This window comes from Exophiala oligosperma, assembly GCF_000835515.1.
Source record: "Exophiala oligosperma strain CBS 72588 unplaced genomic scaffold supercont1.11, whole genome shotgun sequence".
Classification (NCBI taxonomy): Eukaryota; Fungi; Ascomycota; class Eurotiomycetes; order Chaetothyriales; family Herpotrichiellaceae; genus Exophiala; species Exophiala oligosperma.
The window spans coordinates 1,180,874-1,195,319 of NW_015622828.1; the positions used below are offsets into that span (position 1 = coordinate 1,180,874).

The 14,446-nt window shown below is 50.0% G+C and overlaps 6 protein-coding genes across 9 annotated transcripts; 3 read left to right on the plus strand and 3 right to left on the minus strand.

Annotated features, from left to right (window-relative positions):
- Positions 1-46: 46 nt before the first annotated feature.
- On the plus strand, positions 47-1,475 carry PV06_10123 (uncharacterized protein). Its single transcript, XM_016411633.1, has 2 exons — positions 47-485; positions 568-1,475. The coding sequence occupies exons 1-2, from the start codon at positions 398-400 to the stop codon at positions 717-719; spliced, it is 240 nt and encodes a 79-aa protein (XP_016258387.1). The 5' UTR covers positions 47-397; the 3' UTR covers positions 720-1,475.
- PV06_10124 lies at positions 831-4,281 on the minus strand. 4 transcript variants are annotated; one of them, XM_016411637.1, is made up of 6 exons: positions 3,911-4,281; positions 3,792-3,856; positions 3,621-3,740; positions 2,580-3,575; positions 1,432-2,488; positions 831-1,362 (listed from the first exon to the last, which is right to left on the minus strand). In XM_016411637.1, exons 1-5 carry the CDS (start codon positions 3,933-3,935, stop codon positions 1,529-1,531), a joined length of 2,166 nt encoding a protein of 721 aa, XP_016258391.1. In that variant the 5' UTR covers positions 3,936-4,281; the 3' UTR covers positions 831-1,362; positions 1,432-1,528. The 4 variants fall into 4 exon arrangements, with proteins under 4 accessions (XP_016258391.1, XP_016258390.1, XP_016258389.1 ...); XM_016411636.1 differs by having other exon boundaries at positions 831-2,488; XM_016411635.1 differs by having other exon boundaries at positions 3,792-4,281.
- A 241-nt stretch (positions 4,282-4,522) lies between these two features.
- Positions 4,523-6,191, plus strand: PV06_10125 (uncharacterized protein). The gene is made up of 2 exons (XM_016411638.1): positions 4,523-4,815; positions 4,886-6,191. Exons 1-2 carry the CDS (start codon positions 4,538-4,540, stop codon positions 5,013-5,015), a joined length of 408 nt encoding a protein of 135 aa, XP_016258392.1. The 5' UTR covers positions 4,523-4,537; the 3' UTR covers positions 5,016-6,191.
- Positions 5,154-7,267, minus strand: PV06_10126 (uncharacterized protein). The gene has a single exon (XM_016411639.1). It carries the CDS (start codon positions 7,008-7,010, stop codon positions 5,337-5,339), a length of 1,674 nt encoding a protein of 557 aa, XP_016258393.1. The 5' UTR covers positions 7,011-7,267; the 3' UTR covers positions 5,154-5,336.
- A 721-nt stretch (positions 7,268-7,988) lies between these two features.
- Positions 7,989-10,416, minus strand: PV06_10127 (uncharacterized protein; the record flags this gene model as incomplete). Its single annotated transcript, XM_016411640.1, has 3 exons — positions 7,989-9,841; positions 9,893-10,116; positions 10,176-10,416. The coding sequence occupies 3 exons, from the start codon at positions 10,414-10,416 to the stop codon at positions 8,414-8,416; spliced, it is 1,893 nt and encodes a 630-aa protein (XP_016258394.1). The 3' UTR covers positions 7,989-8,413.
- A 1,315-nt stretch (positions 10,417-11,731) lies between these two features.
- PV06_10128 (uncharacterized protein) lies at positions 11,732-13,520 on the plus strand (the record flags this gene model as incomplete). The annotated part of the gene is made up of 3 exons (XM_016411641.1): positions 11,732-12,209; positions 12,260-12,760; positions 12,818-13,520. 3 exons carry the CDS (start codon positions 11,732-11,734, stop codon positions 13,210-13,212), a joined length of 1,374 nt encoding a protein of 457 aa, XP_016258395.1. The 3' UTR covers positions 13,213-13,520.
- Between the last annotated feature and the right edge of the window lie 926 nt (positions 13,521-14,446).

Sequence of the window (14,446 nt, forward strand, 5' to 3'; positions counted from 1 at the left end):
AATTGCCCTTGCGGCGTCGACACAACAAGACCGTGTTTTATATGTCCTTCAGGTCCCTCCCGTGAGCACATTTGAGCAAGTTTCATCTCCGACTTGTTGTGTTTCGCGTCGCTTCATATTGAAGATCAATTCCAATCGCCGAGTAGTTCCCAGTCTCTCGACCTAAATTACGCACAAGTGTCTCGCGTCGTATTACTCGACCCCAGCGCCACGGCATTCCCTTCCCAACCGAGTGCCTGTACTTTTTGACCCGTACTTCGTACCTGAGTTGACAAATACACCCGATCTTCATAAAACTACAGTCTACGCCTCTCCTGAACCCACCCTCTTACACAACGCAACAAGCAACTCGAGTCTACATACAGCTCCCGTACGAACTTTTTTTGCAACAATCAACATGTCCGACCACCATTACAAGTTCAACGTGACTATGACGTGCGGTGGCTGCTCCGGCGCCATTGAGCGTGTGCTCAAGAAACTCGACGGTAAGCGTTGCGCTACCCCAGCAAGATGATCTTCTCCGTCCCAAAATGTCCCAAAACCTTCGCTGACATCTCCTTTGAACAGGCGTCAAGGAATATAACGTTTCCCTCGACACCCAAACCGCAGACATTACCACCGCAGACTCGGTATCCTACGAGACTGTTCTCGAGAAGATCAAGAAGACTGGCAAGACGATCAATTCGGGCGAGGCCGACGGTGTCACAATGGCTGTGTAGAGGACAACTGTTCAGAATACACCCTACATACGCAAGAGCGTGGATTCATCGAGGTTACAGGTCAGGTTACAAGGCGTTGGTAAATGGCAATGAACTGAATACATGGACGGACACAAGATCTCAACATATACTATAGCAAGCGCATTTCCAATCTGAAATCATCGACATGGAAGGACAGTCATTGTTATTGTGTTCTTACTACTTCACAACTCCTCGTCTTGTAGCAAGGTTCAATCATGGCTCGGTGCAGGAAAACAGTCCTGTTTTCGGCACATACCGTCTTTCTCTTATCAGCCATGCAATTACCCAAGTTCTGAGACCTTCGGGAAACCATGGTGATGTCGTGCGCCATCCTTCGTAAACAGGGTATCATAGAAACAATTCAAGGTCGTGAACAACGGCAGCATGCCAAGCTGAACTCTTTCGGAAGTGGTTCATGATCTCTGGAACACCGCCGCAATGCATTAACTATGCCGCTCAATAAAACTCTCAGGGTCACCCATGCTGGCAATGAAGGAAAAGGAAAGAAATTTCATGCGCGTGAAGACATGCTGGATATCCTGAACGAGAATGCCGATGTTGATGTTCGGACAAGGTTCGTGGCGAATTATTGGTGTCGATTTCGTGACTGTACAGTGTTGACCTGAAGGGAAAAAGTCAGTATCAATGTCGCAAATTGTGAACTAGGGGCTGCATGTAATAAGAATATTACCTTGGTACGAAGTCAACATGGGCCTTCTCAAGCATAAGAAAAGAGCCACAAGCTCAATGGAAGGAGGCTGATCAACTCATGTTGACGCAATAGGTAATCATTTAGTCAGGTCGATATATGGACGAGAATTGCCGGGCACCCTATCATCATATTCATACACACGCCGAGGTGGTTGCACATGTATCTCACGAGAGGCAACTGGTCGATCAATCAAGGTTTGACTGTCATAGACCTGACCGTCAAGAGGCTCATACACGCGACTAACAACAGTCGAACGTTCATCCGCGATACCTCGGCGATGCACGCTCGGCTCCGGTATCAAGTACCGTATGTGCTCTTGGGCATATGTGGGTGGCTGTGGCCGTGTTTTTGGAGGCTCTCTGGGCTCAAACATAGACTCTGTATTTCGAATAGCTCCTGCACCAGCATATGCAGCACGATTAATTTCGGAGACGCTCTGCGCGTATCTTCTTGGTTCCAATGATACAGCTGGTCGTAGTGTAGAGGTCGAACGCTGGTTATCATATTCAATAGCACGTGAATTTTGCGGCACATGAACGCGCTCGCGGTAAGTGACAGGCGATCCTCTCCTCACATACCGGGCTTCAGATGGCGACGGGAAATCTTCCAAGCGAATCCGCTTCACCACTCGAACATCATCGTCGGGGCGATTTATTGCGGGCACACCACGATAGCTGAGGCCGTTTTCTCGTGTTAGAGCAGGATCATGTGGTGCTGGGTACCCTCCGCTTTGCTTTGACCGCATGGCTGCGGGTGAATATGGTCCCTGCGGGCCTTCAATCGACTCAAGTATAGAGCCTCTGCCGCTGTCGAATTCGTCTTCTTGACGGTGGGTAGGATAAACCCTCCGTTGAGGTGAAGGAGGTCGCGTTCTGACCCTATTTTCGGGAGCTAGAATAGTCCAAGGAACGTTCTCGACATGTCGACTTGGTTCGGGGACTCTTTCACGCGGACGATCATCATCGAGTCGTTCATACAAAACACCGTTGGCATCTCTGATATAAGATCGTGGACTTGGCTGGCTGATGTGACGGGGCTATGAGAAGTTAGCGACGATTAATGCCACCGGGAGGAAGAGTCATTGTGGAAAGGTGTATCAGTTGCCACCTCTTGAGAACCATTCTTACCTCGTAGTCGAAAGTGTTCATTGGAGCAGGGGGAGGTCGGGAATAGACAACTTGTGTAGAAGAATGTGCTGGAGAGTCGAGTGGCACGAGGACACGTTTTGGTGCGACGTCAGCCGGCTCATAGATTCTCTCAAGAACAGTGACCGGCTGTCGACTCATGCCGGCACGATACTCGCGCCTGGCCTGATCCCAGACAGCATAACGGCTGCGGTCACGCTGGGCAATAGTATCGTCGCTGGGCTTATAACGATGTATTACCCTTGGCAGTGCTTGATAGCTGTGGCTTGTCATCTCGCCAGAATGGGTATGGTAAGGCGAAAGAGGTCTGCCAACGGCCGGACCATATGCGGTACTCGGCAACTCCTCAACCTTAACATTGTCTTGAATAATTTGGATATCGTCAGTATCGGTCTCATCGTCTTCCTCGTCAGAAATGACGATAACCTCCCGGAGGAGGTCATCAGCAGCACGTTGAGTGGCCTCATCCTCTACTTCGTCATCTCCCCGCCATTCGATCAATTTCGCGAGCGTGTCTTTCTCCACAGCGTGTCGAGCCTCGTTGTAGGGACATCGCCTCAACAACTTGTCATAGTCTGTGTATACGTGCCTAATATGAGCCACAACAGATAGCTGCGCTCTACGAATTAGAGGGATCTCGTCCGCAGTGCCAACCTTGTTATCCCCCAACTGGAATGCTGTCTTAATGATCTGAAATAGATCATTGTCTGGCATTTTGGGAAATAAGTCTTTGATGGTCTGCTTGGCTTCGGTGTTTATTGTAATCTGATCCTTGGGTTCTTCTTTGGGACGTTGGCCATTTTGATAGACTGACTGAAACAATAATTTGTCATCCTTGGAATCATCGATGACCTTACCACCAGCGGTAAGGCGAATACCATAATGAGAACACACTTGGGCGACAACACTGGTTGGAAAATGAAAGCCAATACGGTGTACTTCCCTAGAGAGCTCATGTCTTGCGGCATGAGGTGTGGTCTGGACAATTAGTTCTGTTCCTTTGCTCAACGTCGAAATACTTACAGTTACAGCATATATTTTGTGGTCCCCACGACGAGCAAATTCTTTCAACGCCGCCGTAAGCTCCGGATTGCCAGCTGGAATGAAAGTGTACCCTTGCGGAGGGTCCGCACGAAAGGTGATCTGGCGGTCCAGGTAAGTAGTACCTCGAGGGAGACAGCTTGCCAGTCTTACCACGCTTCGTAGCTTATTTTGTTCCTTGGACGTTCCTTCGACGACAACCGTATGTTTATGTCTTTCTTTTGCAACCTGAGCGCCTCGAGTAGAAGCTCCTCCTGAAGGGGCCTGCTTACGCGTCTTCTGTTTGACTCTTGCCATCTTTCTGGCTCATGCAAATTACACAGACAAAACGAGTAACAGTGGCAAAGACATCGGGGGTGAGAGAATGGGACAGGCGATAGGTAGGGATCCAGCGAAACAGTCGAAACAGAATGAGACCATACACGTCAGGTCAGGTCAGGTCGTTATCCAGGATGTTTGGGCAGTGATCACTGCAGACGGTACTAAGCGGGGGCGAAGTTGGCAGCGCGACAGCTGCGTATCTTTTCGCCACAAAGCTTCATGCGAAGGCTAGCTTCCTTGAGATGACAAGGCTCGCAAGATGCCTGCAGTGACAGGCGCACGACGTACAGATAGTCCTGAAATGTTGGGGTGATAAAACGAGGATGTCAAGAAGAAGGAAAGGAACGGCGGCTGTACTGGAAGAAGTAAGAAACTGAGGATTCCCGGCGCCTTGGCGGGCGCTACGGAGTAAGAAAGAACAAGATTCTTTCAGCCTGATGCAAATGGAGCATAGGCGCAGCCTTGTTCACGCGCCTAGTTTCCCTGCACCGCGCCAGCCTCAAAGTTGCATGTGAAGATCATCTTTTGGTGTTTTGGCCTTGGGTAGGCGACTGCTGGTTTCTCTGCAGCTTCAGCATATGCACATGGGCCGCACTGACATCCTCCACGCCTACCGGCACCTGTATCGCAGCGGCCTGCGAGCTGTTCACTATTCGTATCCTGCTCGTTGGGAAATCCGAGACATATTGAGAGACTGTTTCCGCTCCCAACCTGAGGCGGCTTTCAATGCCCGACGGATCAGCAACACATTGGGATTTCTAGAAAAAGCACGCGTATACAATGGTACTGAGCATAAAATCTTGAAAAATCTACTGCATGTGAAGTTCTGGAAAAATAAAGGCCTCAACCATTATTTGTACGTGATTGAACATCAATCTCCGGAATATAGAAATATCTTATAGGCAGTACGCTGACTATCTTACCAGAATGAAGCAATCGAATGCCGACTATGCGATTGCCACGAGACGCAATGTTTGGCGACAGTATCAGGCCACCTTGACAATGCTGAACGAGAGCCTGGACATCTGCCTGCAGCTTGGAGCTGATATCAAGTAGAGCCAAAACCAGGTGCACTTCTCGACAAGCCTCCTCATATTTGCATCATCGATAACTACAATCGACTTGTTCGCCTCCTTCCGGTGGCTGTCGAGGGTATCCTGCCGTGACTTAGGATTCCAAGCTCACGGTCGACAGAACTGTCAGTGTCGTGTCTGTGAATAGTCACGAAGACGCTGTGGTCGTCAGAAGAATGGGAGAACATCAGTCTAACGTGCTTTTGGGCTATACCATATCACGATCGGCTGAGAATCCACAAAGCACTGATTCCTATGTGTGTATCGACTAATCACCACACTGATCCTTGGCCTCTCCAAATCCTTAAAGGGTGTTCCTGCCCATAAACTCCCTCGGTAACAACATGATTGCAATTGTACAAACCCATACACTTCCACCAGCCAAGTATAACACGCCATCAAGACTCCTTGCTAGCATCTGTGAGCCAGCAATAGGTGCAATGATCGAGAAAGACCGGCCCCAGAAACTAGCCAATCCACACGCCGATCCTCTCACTGAGGCTGGGAACACTTCTGGAGTCCAGCCATACAAAATCGCATTGAACATACTCTGGAAGAAATACTCCAAGCCGCTGATTCCAATGTATGATGCTTCATCCTTCACAACGGTGAAAATGAACAGACACGCGCCGAACAATAATGAGGACGCGAGCAGGGCAAGTCGTCTCTGCCCATATATCAGGGTTCCAGCAAGCACTCCTGGAATGCCGCAAACATAGATGAACAAATACGACCGATACGTCTCATCCACAGTGAGGCCCAGGCTTCTCCCCTTTCTCGACAGAATTGTTGGTAGAAATGCGCCTGCGATAGTAAATCCCCAGTAATCAAAGGCATAAATCACCCAGACAAGCACAACGAGCCTTGCCATTGCAAAGGTCGAGAACAATACCTTGAACCGCCCAAATTCAGCAAGAATCTTCTGTGATACACTCCGCTTCTGTTCTTCCATCCCAGTCCCGGGCAATGGCGTGTCCATATCGTCCATATTAGCCTCGCCGTTCAATGCCTCCAGCATATCCAGCGTCAGGCCACATTCCCGGCCGTTGTATTTTGCCATGTACTCCAACACTCGTACAGCATCTTGATCTCGGCCACGATACACCAAGTACTTTGGACTCTCTTCAAACTTGAACACTAAGCTCCTGAGTACAAAAGCCACCACAGTGATGATACCGATCAGGAACAGAAGATATCGCCAACCTAGATTGTCCCCCTTCACACAACACTTCGAAATGTCTCCAGCATCGACACTGCTCACGGTACAGCTGGGGAGACCCTCCTGACAGCTGTATCTCGGCACCAACATATATGCCATTCCACAACAGATCACCACACCAAGAGGCTGAAAGGCACTCAACGCCGGCAACAACCATCTCCGGCTCTGTGGCAGACACTCCAAACAAATTGTGGTGTCGATGGGTATGTTGCCTCCAACGCCAATCCCGGTCAGGGCAACCAGGACAAGAACACCATCATAACTGCCCATGGCACCCAGCCATGTACCAAACACAGCTGTGATCAGAACTGTCGAATTGAACGCCACGCTCCTTCCTAGGATATCGACGAGGATGCCCCAGACCAGAGCACCGAACGTCAGGCCGAGCGAAAAGGACGTAAAGATATGACCTAGGGCCGTGTCGTCGAAGCCGAACTCGGTTTGCATGGGCGTGATGATCAAGCCGAACGCCTGAGCCCACAGGAGATCGAGTAGGTATCCGAACCCGCAGAGCAGGAAGATGGTGGTTTGATAGCGTCCCATACCCTGGCGTTCGAGTTCATAGTCGATGAGTCGGGCCTTTTGTTCGTGAGTATCTATGATACTCTCTGCGGTGTCGATGCAGGACTCGTCGACGAGGAGACTGGTCTCTTCTATGATTGGGCTTGATTTCGTGGCCTCTGCGTCACTGAAGGTGCCATGATCGGACATTCTACCATGATCCCTCGGGGAGCCCTTGAGACTTGTTATTTCATCCATACTCTCAAATCTTTCACCGCCGTTGCCAGAAAAACAAGGATTTATGGATGAACCGCGTCTCCAAAGATACGAGTGGCCTGTCTCTCCCGTGGAGCAGAAATAGCAGAAGGAGACAAAATGGCCAAGCAATCATTGTGATTTAACGGGCAGAAGAGAAAGATTGGATTTTCCCGCATACAATGCCGTCACAGCACTGTCCTTGCGTGTATACGTATACTCGGAGGTCACAACAGATGACAACGCAACATGATTAGAACCTTGTAGGGCGGAAAGAGACTGGCTGACCCAATTGGCACGACCGTACAAGAAAGTGTCACGTCGAGATTTATGCTTTTCGCTATCGGCATGTCATATTCTCTGTACATCAGTATCGCCCATGTGCGAGCGGGACAAGAATGGTCGTGTGTGTGTGACTGTAACGAGACAGCGTTTGAATGGAAAGTGGACCAGGCACTTGCTCTCTATCCACTGTGGTTGTGGGGGGTCGGCGCTTTGTCGACTTCTACCCACGTCCTGTTTCTGCGAGTACTTGTAGTCCAGGGCATGATGTTTTACAAAAGAGGTATCTACCTAGGTAGACTCTAGTACGAGGAACGATGGCGCTATCCACAACCATATCACTTGTGTCTCGCTGTTATCTAGGACGTAGAAGTAAATGGTTTTGATCCTCACTCTCGAGCAGTTCGTATCCGAGTGCGATGGCGGGCTCTCGCTTTAGCCTGTACCTTATGCATGTGGACGGAGTAATCTCGAGTGGTCATGACGTTCGTCGTCTGGCAAATCCACCTTTTCCACCCATGCCGCGCTCTCTCTTTGCATCCCTCCGTCCATGGGCCATGTGATACTTGTTTGACGTCCAACTGAGCAAAGTTATCTGACAGCGCTTGGTGGAGATGGAGCGGCTCAAACGAAAGAGTTCACGAGTCGAGAAATGTCCATGGCACGTGTCAAGGAAGATTTGAGCATGGAAGGAATCCCGTACGGAGCACAGGTCGCCATGTTAGGATTGAGTGGAACGGATCCTGCCATCCGGTGAAGTTTTCGATCAACTCGAGATCTTCTCCAGGTTGAGCTCGCTCACCCATCTACGCAAGACGAGCAAGCGATCCCGATCTTGTGCTCAATGAAAAGAGTCCATCGTCTACTCGTACACGGCGCAACCGTAACCTCCTTGCTCAGAAGTATCGCTAAGCCATCATTGTAAACAAGTAATCGGGAAATCAAAGTACTCAAGGGGGTCATCTTTTGCAATCCTCTCATGAAAGCTCCCAACACCCACAGCACCGAATATTCGCCCATTTCATTCGTTACGAGATAAGATCACCCTTTCAATAACCGCACCAATTCCACAAGGTCGCTCCAGTTCCAATTTGTTCTCACCCCATGCTTATAAACATCATTGTCTACTTGCTTTGCTTACGCGTATCACCAGGATACAATCGAGGTCCGGCCGCGACGTCTCGGACGATGCCGGCGCGGTGCAATTGACGAAGAGCGTCGAAAAGCTCGAGGTCCGACCCAGGCCGTCCGACCAGGCTGATTGAGACCGGGAGGTGTTCGAGCCGATCGGTCACGGCGGAGTGGTAGGGGACTTCGGCCACGGGAATGGTGTAATCGGGGCACCCGACCAGATAACCAAAAGAGTAGATGCTGAAGCTGTCATTGAAGAGCTCGGTCCGATCGGGAACCTCGTGTCGATAGTCGGGACGACCGCACGATTGAGGAAATACCAAGAGCGTCGTGGCGTCTTGATCGTACGACCCGAACAGCGTCGTATCGGTCCATTCCCGAAACGCCTGCATCGCTTCGAGCGCCTCGGCGAGTTTCTGCGGAGGCAGGGAACGACCGTGCTCGAGACGGCGACCGACGACTTGGGACATGCCGGGCGGTGCTCCGTCGTGTGCGTCGACGTGGTCCCGTATGAACTTGTCCAGCCCGCCGTGGTACGCCGACGCCGTCGTTATGGCCGAGTAGACGTAGCCCACGGCCTCGTCGAGGGAGCGAGGTTGACCGAGGGGAGGCGTCGCGCGCCAGAGCTCATTGATGTTGAACGCTATTCTTTCACAATTGAGCCGAGCCTCGAGACCTTGTACGACGCTCTCAATTCTCTTCTCGGCTTCGGTCCAGAAGGAAAAATCTACAGACGGGTGCGGGAACCAACGATGCTGACCGTGGTGGTGTTGGTCCGGGTTGTCTATCTGCGGGGCTCGAGTCGGATAGAGCAAGTTGTATTTGCGTCCTCTCGAAACAACAGGCAGTGGTTTCTCTATGGGATCGACAAAGTGAGAGCCTACGCGTGCGAAGATCTCGACATCTCGAGCGAAGATGCCCACGGTATTGAACAAGTCGGTGGCTCCCAGGACACCTTCCAGGCTGACGAGGCCGTGAGAAGGCCGCTGGCCGTAAAGACCTTGAACACCGGCCGGATGTCGAATCGACCCGCCAGTATCGGTACCAACGGTGAAGTCGAGCCAGTCATAAGCTGCTGCTGCGACGGCGCTTCCAGAACTGGATGATGAAGGCTTCTGATGGCCATCGCCTCGTGGATTGTAAGGACATTCGTCGTCAAGCCATTCGCAAGGATCTGTGCCTTCGGCGAATTCAGTCGTCTTCAGCTTGCCCACCAGTACAGCACCTGCATCAAGAAGTAGTCTGGTGGCCGGAGCAGTCCGCCTCTCAGGAGAGCAGCTTTCAAACCAGGCTCGGTTTCCGTAGCCTGTCTTGGTACCCTTCAAAGCGATGGTGTCCTTCACGGCAAATCGAAGACCTGCAAGTGGTCTCTCATCGTGAATACTGTACAACTTCGAAGGCACAGCAATTCCATTTGATGTCTTTTTGTTCTGTCAGCTGCAGTTTATCGCGAGGCCAGCCGAATAACGTACTACAAGCTCATGCGAGATCGACGTTGAAGTTGTCTCTTGGATGATTCCACTCACGAACGCCTTGTGCGTGTCTGGGAGAATTTTGAAGACAGGAAAAATGTGCCCAGTTGGTCTCGAGATCACAAACGGACCATCTGTCAATTTGTGCTTGGATTTGTCGACCGAGAAAACACGTTTTCTCTTAATACCATGTTGCAAATGACTTGGCTGCAATAGAATCACAACTGAGATGAAATGGAACGTCAACCAGGGTTTCCTGCATGTGGCGCAGGGTTCAACTTACCTGATAAAAAGTCCTCGCACCAGACATCGTCATTCTTGACGAATTTCTCGCAAGTTGTTTGGAGATCGGAGGGGGAAAACTCAGGCCCGGCCCATTCTATAGCAGTACATGGGATGAGGTCGTCGTCGAACCGGCCAAGTCTCTTGACTAGCTGTGGCGAAAGGTTGGCGAGCCTTTGTTCAAGAGCGACGTGATACGTTGACGTGCCTATCGAGATGAAAGGAGAAGGCTCCTGGGCCATATCACTGCCTAGACAGAGAGAGGTACGAGTGCACAACAGGGAGTAGACTTATATCTTGAGAGATGGCTTGCGCGTGTGGTTATGTAGGTACGGAGTAGAGAATGCGAGATATGGAGTAAGAAGAATTGCATCTTATAAAGTACAGAATCGCATTATCTTCAGCGGGTCTTCAGATGTAGCGCATAAACCTACCAGCTTTGTCTGTCCCTGAACAAGGGGAGATTATTAGGTAAATGTTCGTTGTGTCAATGTCACTCGAATTCCCCAGGCACATTGTCATGTCGCATCTGAAAAAGTAACTGAAAGTTCGATAAGGCTGGAATCCTTGGCATTGATAAGAGCCGCGTTGACCGTCTTGTACCTGTTTTAGTCAAAGAAATTCGCCGCGGCCAAGGCGTGGTCGAACTGCTCGCGGCTCAGCCCGGATAAGGAAATCGGGTGATGCCGCCCTTGCTCACCCCGACTCGAGCGACTAGGGTGAGTGGCCACCCTTGACCCCAGGGGGGCGAAATTCTGGCGGGTTGCTAAGGGCCCCCGTGGCTTCGATGGTGCGATGGGTGACCGGTCGGTCGAGGGACGGTGCCTGCCTATCTGCTTCCCTAATGGGGGTGTTGAAGTGCCCTGCAGGCGAAGGAATAAAGTCACAAAGCAGCGTCGGTTCCTGGCACCTTCACGGGTCGTTTTATACTCGAGCTGATTACGTAGTTGTATTTCACTCTCCTCTGTCGTCTAAAGAGGGTTTTTGATTGTCGCTTTCTCTCCTCTCTCTACATGTCCACATCAACACTCGACGATCACAATTATCCTTCTACAATCCCGTCCTGCCTAAGACTTGACGACGTCTTTCAATCTTCGAACAGGCGCGATCCTTGAGAGAGGCCGTTGCGAAGAAAGAGCTTAACAATGTCGACTATCTATCTCTATCCTCGATGTCTATCAAGTTAGATCAGGTTACTCCATTCTTGAATATTATATCTTCTTCACGCGTCGCTACTGTCCGATCAACGTTACAGTATCTCGAAAACTTTCTACAAGGATGTTCCAGAACCTCACAAGGCCATGATTTGGCGCTCGGGACACCTGGTACTCGCGCTCAGACCGTTTTAACCTGGTACAATACAACGGTCGGAGTGCTGAACTATGGCTTTCCATTGAAAGTTTCTTCTCCATATTTCTTAGTACTACGGCCGATTGATTGTTGCTATGAAGAAACGAAAGTCTGTTTGATTTTTTATAGCTGAGCATTCCACGACTCTCGATTTCAATTACAGTTACAGGTACTACTCAATCAGTTGTCGTTTGCCCATCCGTCGAGATGGTCAGTATCACCTGCCGGCTCGTTGTGGCCATTTCACTTTGGTCACCGTTCATAGGGGCACAAGTGGTGATCCCGGCACCAAATGGGACCTATACAGTTGCTTTGAGCATCTTGGAATTGAAAAACCCAGACTCAATACAACCATATGCTCCTGAAGTGGAAGTCCCGGCTCTGATGCTTTCCGTTTTCTATCCCACCCACGACGAAGAAACAGTCAAACGCCCTTATATGGATACGGATACCGCCATCTTTGAGGATTTGTCCCAAGCTCAACAGAGTGGGCTTGATTCCAAGCCTGGGACGTTTCAGAAGCTCTCAATGCAACTTGCGGCAAACGGATCGAAAGTTGCTCAACCTGAAGGCGATGGTGGATGGCCGATCCTTGTTTTTGGCTGTGCGCTAGGGACAAGTCGGTTGTTCTACAGCGCTCTCCTCTCCCAGGTGGCATCGACCGGCTATGTCGTTGTTGCATATGGTCTGTTGGTTCGCGTCGTTGCTGCTTGACACACCGCTGATTTACTATAGACACGCCTTACGATACCGATATTGTCGTCTATCCGAATGGGGAAAACATAACTGCGAGTGAGACAGTGACCGCCGCTTTAGACACAACCAATGCAACGGCAGTGGAACATTTCTTAATTGCTGATGTCAACGTTCGCGCACAAGATGCCAGTTTCATTGTAACCTCATTCAACAACAATTCCTTTGCAGCTTCAGTGATCCCTGGTTGTAGCTCGTGCCTTAACACCACCCATGTCGGCTATTTTGGTCATTCGATCGGTGGTAGTGCAGGCGCAACTCTCCTGCTGAACGACACTCGGATCGCTGGTGCTGTCAACATGGATGGTGCCGTTACCGGCCATGTTGTCAGTCAGGGTCTTGACAGGCCGTTCATGCTCATGGCTGTCTCAGGTCAGACTCGAGATGGCAAACTTGCGAACGTGACAAACTGGGCAGCTTTCTGGTCAAATCTTCGCGGCCCGAGCTTTGACTTGATCGTCAACGACGCTGCGCATTACACTTGTAAGTACCAAATGCCCTCCTCGAAGTTGCCTATGATGGTCACTGACGGACATGCAGACTCAGACCTTCCCCTAGTTCTTGATCTGCTTGGAATTTTCCCTACCAATGAAACCGTTTTGGATAGCCTCGAACTCACAAGCATGAATGGCACCCGGGCACATCATATCGTCACCACTTATATTGTGACTTTCTTTGACTGGCTCCTGAAAAATGGCTCCGATTATATGCTCAAGAACACAAATCTGGACTTCCCGGAAGTCAGTCTCGATCTTGGTGACACCGAGGCCTTCAGCAATGGAACTGTCATCGGCGTAGTCAATGGTACAGTGATCAGCAAACCAGGTAGCGGCTCATCCGGAGATGAGAATGCAGCCACACCAACATCGACGAGAAGCCAATCGGCATGGGTGGTGGTGTTCCTCATAGTCCTTTCGCTGATCATCTCAGAGTGACTCAAAGCGGCCACACCACGTCAGCTTCTCTCGAGGTATGAGCACAGTTCTTCACAGCTTAGCTCACAGCTTGGCCACTGTTATTGTGTCTCTTCACGCTTCTGTTCGGACTATGTAAAAGCACTGCTTTAAGAGAATGGACAAATATTCTGGGGCGCGTTGGTCTATGTCGCAGTGCAGAGAATCTCTCCTATATTGGAAACCTGGGGACATCGACCTCTGCCTCCTTATTGTGTAGCACTTCCTACTGTACCTAGCCTATATAGTAGAGCAGTACCCAGGGCCTTTTGTTAATGAGACATAGAACCTTTCATCCTTAAACTGACATACCAAGTGCACACAATCCTCACGCCACGGAGGCTTTCTTTCGACAAGAGACCACCAGAAGGAGCATTTTTCTCCAAGAGCGCTCTGTTAAACCCCTTCCTTTGCTCTGCATGCGGACAGAACCCTCGAATAAACCGCATTGGCTGCCACGTGACCAGGATCAGCGGAATCAGTGGTACTCAGTGGAGCTCAGTGAGAATCAGCCTGATCCTCGCTGATTACCACTAAGACACACTGAAAAACACTGAGCGCGACGAACTATATATACACGGTCATTACATAGCTTTACCACGTAGTTAACTTCGTTCACGATCATACTCATATGTTTTGGTTGTGATCACTTCGCTTCTAGTATATCAGTACGCTCAATATACTACACGCTCTTCGAGACTTCGTCCCTCCTATACTTCCCACTTGCCAAGAAACCCTACGTGCAGTGACATCCTTAGGTGGAGCGAGACGTAACAATCGAGTTGTTCTTCTCCCCGTCTATATTTTGGATGACTCTAATCACTGTTGAACAGAGCCGAATTGTCGAGACCTCTAGACTTATTTGACTATTCAATATCTGTTTCATTGGGACATAATATGATTCTAATCGCTGAGTTAAATAACAGTCTAGGTTTATCTGTTGACGGGAATAGACTCGAATGATTCTGCGCTCCTTCGAAACCCGATACTGTCTAATATAGTCAGGCCGATGAAGACTTTGACAAACCCTTTCTCGATTGATCTCAAGTTCACTGAAAGAGTTGGAGTAAACATATTCTCAGGTCAAATTCTTGAGAGGCTCGCCGCGCTCCTTGTCTCGACCTACTCCGCCATGAATCTTTAGCTAACTGTGCCATTTACTGAAGGCTTTACACATCACCTCGACGGCATGCTAGGCACAGATTTGGTGTTGAAA

Excerpts from the sequence above, each read along its gene's own strand:
- PV06_10123 (XM_016411633.1), top strand. The coding sequence starts at position 398 with ATGTCCGACCACCATTACAAGTTCAACGTGACTATGACGTGCGGTGGC. Across the intron at positions 486-567 it reads TGTGCTCAAGAAACTCGACG|GCGTCAAGGAATATAACGTT; the intron begins GTAAGCGTTGCG and ends TCCTTTGAACAG.
- PV06_10124 (XM_016411634.1), bottom strand. The coding sequence starts at position 3,935 with ATGGCAAGAGTCAAACAGAAGACGCGTAAGCAGGCCCCTTCAGGAGGA. Across the intron at positions 3,576-3,620 it reads ACAAAATATATGCTGTAACT|ACCACACCTCATGCCGCAAG; the intron begins GTAAGTATTTCG and ends CTAATTGTCCAG. Across the intron at positions 2,489-2,579 it reads TGAACACTTTCGACTACGAG|CCCCGTCACATCAGCCAGCC; the intron begins GTAAGAATGGTT and ends AACTTCTCATAG.
- PV06_10125 (XM_016411638.1), top strand. The coding sequence starts at position 4,538 with ATGCACATGGGCCGCACTGACATCCTCCACGCCTACCGGCACCTGTAT. Across the intron at positions 4,816-4,885 it reads AAAGGCCTCAACCATTATTT|AATGAAGCAATCGAATGCCG; the intron begins GTACGTGATTGA and ends CTATCTTACCAG.
- PV06_10126 (XM_016411639.1), bottom strand. The coding sequence starts at position 7,010 with ATGGATGAAATAACAAGTCTCAAGGGCTCCCCGAGGGATCATGGTAGA.